The sequence below is a fragment of the Petaurus breviceps genome, unplaced genomic scaffold (assembly GCF_028583685.1).
Source record: "Petaurus breviceps papuanus isolate PSGF00001 unplaced genomic scaffold, PetGlider_PUasm1.0 90721, whole genome shotgun sequence".
Lineage (NCBI taxonomy): Eukaryota > Metazoa > Chordata > Mammalia > Diprotodontia > Petauridae > Petaurus > Petaurus breviceps.
The window spans coordinates 1,751,712-1,755,990 of record NW_027187322.1 but is presented as its reverse complement, the minus strand read 5'-3'; the positions used below and the strand labels follow the sequence as shown (position 1 = coordinate 1,755,990).

The window sequence follows — 4,279 nt, the reverse complement described above, 5'->3', positions numbered from 1 at the left end:
GTCTCTCCACCCCCGGCACCATGCCCCCTCCCCCGGGCGCTCCCCCTGGCTTTTGACGACCCTTCCTCCCTCCGCAAGAAGGAAATGCGGGGAGACCCCTAGCTCCCCCCGCGATGGACCCAGGCGTCCTGGACCTTGACGTTGCCGCCGCCCCGTGGAGCCTGGAGGGATCCAGTTGATTCCGTTGGTTCCAGCTCGAGGATCGGGATCTGGTCCCCCTCACCGTCTCCGCGCCCTCCCCCCCAGTCGGGGCTCGGAGCGGGAGGGGGGTTTCCTGGGGCCTGGAGGCCCCCCCCTCGCCGGCCCCTGGCCATGGGGCTGTGAGGTGGCGGCGGCCGAGATGCCCCCCGGGGGCCCAGGGCCCGGGGGGTGCCCGCCCTGTCCCCCCGCCCTGGCGCTGCTGTTGCTGCTACTGCTGCTGCTGCTGGGGGCGGGCGAGGGCGACGGGGCCCGGGTCTCCTCCAGCCTCAGCACCACCCACCACGTCCACCACTTCCACAGCAAGCACGGCACTGTGCCCATCGCCATCAACCGCATGCCCTTCCTCACCCGAGGCGGGCACGGTAAGTGGCCTCCCTCAGCCCCTTCGCCGGCCTCGCCCCTGCTCGGCTTTCTGTGCTCCCCATTCTCTCCTCAGCCCCATTCCTGCCTCCCTCTGAGCCGCATCTCTCTGCCTCACATCCCCGTATCACTCACCCCATTTTTGCTTCCCCGATCCTCATCTCAGAACCTTATTTCTCAACTCTCGGCACCTTCACACCCCTATCCCTGCTTCCAACTTCCCTGTACCTCCCTTACCCCCTCTCCCTACCTGGTCCATTACCCCCATCTTCTTACCTTCCTTACCTCCATCTTTCTCCCTTTTCCTCCCGTCTCTGTGGTCCCCTCACATCCCCATGACTGACCCCCTCATGCCACCTATTTCTTTACTACCTCATATCTCCATTTCTCTGACCCTTCTCCCTGCTTTGCCTACAACCTCATCTCCCTGCCTTTCCTAGTCACAATCTCTGTCCCCTTCACATCTCCATATCTGCTTCCTCACACCCACATCTTTGCCTCCTGTATTCTCCCATCTCTCTGCTTCCACAGTTCCCCCCCCCCAATCTCATACCTGGCCTCTCTGCCTCTGTTATACACCCATTTTTCTGATCCTCCCTTCCGTCCTCTCTGAGCCCTGTAGCCCTTCTTCTGACCTCTTTCACACCTCTGTCCCTGCTCCCTCACCTATCTCTCAGACCCCTCACATCTCCATCCCTGCCCATCTTTTACCCCATTGCTCTGCCTCTTAGCCTTCTTCTCTTTGACACCCTAACACCCATCTCTCGGGCCTCACTCACAATCCCAGCCCTTTTGATTCCCATATCTATAACCCAGCTCTCACCTCTCTCTCTCTGTCCCTCTCCATAGCTCCATCTTTCTGACCCCCTTTGAGCCCATACCTGACCACCTCCTGCCTCCACTCTGATGCCCTTCCACCCCATCTCTTTGAGCTTCTTACATCTCCATCCCCAACTCCTTTATGCTTCATTTCCCTTCCTCTCACCTCCATCTCCCTACCTCCCCCATATCTCTAGCTCTGACCTCATGCACCCTTCTCTGAGTTCCTTCTTACATCTCTGAACCCATCTTTGCCCCTTCACACTTCCTCCTGCTCTCCTTTTCAGCATCACCTTTCTCCCCAATTTCTGGCTCCTTTCACACCCTTGCCTCAGACCTCTCTCACTTATGGTAAATGGCCCTCAGCTCAGGCTTCTTGAGAGCCTTCACCCCAATTTTGTGCCTTCTGGGCCTCTCATGGTTCCTCCCACCCTGCTATTTCTGTCCTTGGTGATATCTTCTCTCTCTTTACTATCCTGGTACCCCCATCTCTATTCTACTCACCCCCATTTCTGCCACATTCCAGACTTTCCTAAAGTATGTGCCTTGAGGAGCCTCTCCCCAGTTCTGAACCAGATGGGGCTCTTACTTCTACCTTCCTGTCAGTGTCTGTCTTCTCCCTCCATCCCTCATTCTCCTTACATCCCTACTAATGACTTCTTTGCAATCTCATTCCTGAACCCATCTCTCTGCTCCTTGATACCCCCCATTTTCTGCTCCTACTTTTGTCTTCCCACAGTTCCATTTCTATCCCATCCACACACCCATTGTCTCTGCTCCCCTCACATCTCCTCTCTCCTTTCTGCACCTTCATGCCCCCTTGTACCATTATCCTTGGATCCTTCTCACTTGCCACATCTCTGCCTGCTTTCTCCTTTATCTCTGTCCCCTGCCTCCATCTCCGCCTCCTCACACTCCAATCCTACATTTCTATCCCTCTGTCTTCTATCTCAGTCCTCTTTCCCTTTCATCTCTCCACTTCACACCCCTATCTCTGTCACTTTCTCCTCCATCTTTGCCTCTCCTCCAACTCTGCCCTCTTCCATTTCAGCCCCCTTTCTTCCCCATCTCATAACCCTCTCTTCTCTCTCTCTCTCTGCCCCTCTCCTTCATCTTTGTCCCCTCAATCCTTTATATGTTCCTCACTTCCATCTCATTCCATTCCCTCCTATAATCTCTGTCCCTGTGTTCTACACCTCTGCTCCCTATTGCCTCCATTTCCTTCTTCCAGTCTTTGTACACACTCTTTTGTCAGTCTGACTACTTTCTGCCCTTTCTTTCTTTCATCTCTGCCCTCTCACACTTATTTTTGCCCCAGTGATTTGAGTATAACAGTACTCATCTCTGCTCCTTCTCACACTTCTTCTTATCTCTTGGTCTCCTCACAATTCCCATCTCACTGTCTTCCCACTTCCTGTCAGCCTTTTCTTCTCTCTTACCCCTTTTCCCCATCTCTGTGCCTTCACCCTCCCTCCATTTGTCTCTTCTCAACTCTCTACTCCCTCTTGCTCCTGTCCCTGACCTCTCTAATTTCTTTGCTCCTCACCCCAATCTGTCCCTTCATACCTCATTTCTCTGCCTCTCCAACCTTCCATCTCTCTGTCCCCTTATACCTCCCCCATCTCTATCTTTTTATAATATTCATCGCTTGCCCTACTAATCTCTCTATCCAATATCTCAGCTTTCCCTTAGCCATGCTTCCTCTCATACCTCTTCACGCACATGTCCTTGACCTTTCTCACTCCTGCCCCATATCTCTGCCTCCTCTCATCTCCTCTTTCCTCACCTTCTCCTCTCTGGTCTCTCTTGACCCTTTCTCTGTGCATCCACTTTCTCATCAAATCTGTGCTTCCCTCACCCAATCCCTCATCTCACTTCAGCTCTTAATGACTTTGCCACCTCCTTGCCTGTTCTTCTTGTCCTTCTCTTTACTTTCCTTTTCATTCTCCTCCTCTTTATTCTGGTTTCTTTTGCTCTCCTTTTTCAGCACCCCCTATCTTGGCTCACTCCTCCATCATTTCCTTCTTCCAGTCCCTGTACACACTCTTTCATCAGTCTGACTACTTTCTGTCCCATATCTCCTGTTTCCACCTATTTCCTTCCAGGTTTCTGTCTGGTCCTCCTTTACCTTCTTTAATCTTCATCTGTACCCACATCCTTTCCTTTTGTCTTTTTTCTTCTCTCCTACCCCCATTTCTTTCTTTTCTCCACACTTGCAACCCAGTTCTCCTTCCTTGGTAGAAGATTTGTTCCTTGCACGACCAGGTATGGTCTCCAACATTGCCAAGTATCAGGTGTAGGCTCCTTGGATTGGAGAAGTATTGGAGAAGGAAGAGCATGGGTGGAGAGGGGTAGCATGGGGCGGTTAGGAGGGATGACTATGGAAGAAGAGAAGCCAGACATTTGGGGTTGGAGCCCAAGGATCTTGAAAGGAAAAAGACTCAGCAGAGGCAGCTCTGAATGACAAATGGGGGCAGGATGAATAAGGAAGCCAAGGGAAGTGAGGGTAAGGGGACAAAGAGTTGGGGGAACCAAAGAGGAGGAGAGAGAATTAGAATACTAGGGCTTAAAGATAATCTAGTCCAATGTCTTCATTTCAGGGACTGGTGAGGCTGAGGCCCAAAGAAGGGAAGTGATTTGCTTCCCCTCCCCAAATCATGTGGTGAAGAAGAGACAGAGGAGAGACGAGGAGGGAGAAGCAAGATAGGCAGCAGATGAAAAGAAGACTAGAGAAAATGGAGGGTGCTGGGAGACAGAAAAGAGAACTCTAGAGGAGGAGGCCTTGGAGGGGATGAAGGAATCCTAGAAGGGGAGAGAGAGAGAGGGAGAGAGAGAGAGAGACAGAGAGAGACAGAGAGAGAGAGAGAGAGAGAGAGAGAGAGAGAGAGAGAGAGAGAGA

The 4,279-nt window shown here is 52.6% G+C and overlaps 1 protein-coding gene across 5 annotated transcripts in view; it reads left to right on the top strand.

Annotated features, from left to right (window-relative positions):
- NRXN2 (neurexin 2) overlaps positions 1–4,279 on the top strand; it is a 162,205-nt gene that overhangs the window by 99,666 nt on the left and 58,260 nt on the right. For 2 of the 5 annotated variants that reach the window (XM_069066262.1, XM_069066261.1), the window contains exon 1: positions 12–563. The exons of the other annotated variants lie outside the window; for them this stretch is intronic. In XM_069066262.1, coding sequence (XP_068922363.1) covers positions 341–563 — 223 coding nt within the window. In that variant the 5' untranslated portion in view covers positions 12–340. Of the gene's footprint in view, positions 1–11; positions 564–4,279 lie in introns of those variants that run through there. 5 annotated transcript variants of the gene reach the window in all.